General features: G+C 68.2%; 1 protein-coding gene across 1 annotated transcript; it reads right to left on the minus strand.

Moving 5' to 3' along the window:
* Window positions 1–6: 6 nt before the first annotated feature.
* On the minus strand, window positions 7–408 carry LOC106723686 (treslin-like; the record flags this gene model as incomplete). The annotated part of the gene is made up of 1 exon (XM_014528440.1): window positions 7–408. A coding segment is annotated over one exon (402 nt), but the record flags the coding sequence as incomplete, so codon positions are not given.
* Between the last annotated feature and the right edge of the window lie 4 nt (window positions 409–412).

The following is a 412-nucleotide window of genomic DNA, read 5'->3' on the forward strand; positions in this document are numbered from 1 at the left end:
CCTCCGCGGCCAGTCCCTGATCGTGTCCGGGGTTGTCTTCCCGCTGTGCTTGGGAGATGGTGTCCAGGGAACCCCAGTGTCTGCCTGGAACGGGCTGGGGGTGCTCGAGGGGCAGCGGGTGGGGGTGCAGGACTGACAGATGTAGGTCTGTCCGCCGTTCTTGCTGGGGCTGCTGTGCGCGGGGCGAAGGCAGGGGGGGGACGTGTAGGTGTCGGGTCTCGAGGCCTTGCTGCCCCTGGGCAGGCCCAGGCCGGGGGCGACACTTGGATCCCTTCTCAGCGGCTCGGCGTCTGACCCCGGGCTGGTGTCCACCTTCTTGATTTGAAGCTTGGGCAGCCCCCCAGCCTGCACGTCCAGCTCCATCTCGTAGGCCTGAGGGTGGGCAGGGGCCTCCGACAGCTGAGCGGACACT

The sequence above is a fragment of the Myotis brandtii genome, unplaced genomic scaffold (assembly GCF_000412655.1).
Source record: "Myotis brandtii unplaced genomic scaffold, ASM41265v1 C40768315, whole genome shotgun sequence".
Classification (NCBI taxonomy): domain Eukaryota; kingdom Metazoa; phylum Chordata; class Mammalia; order Chiroptera; family Vespertilionidae; genus Myotis; species Myotis brandtii.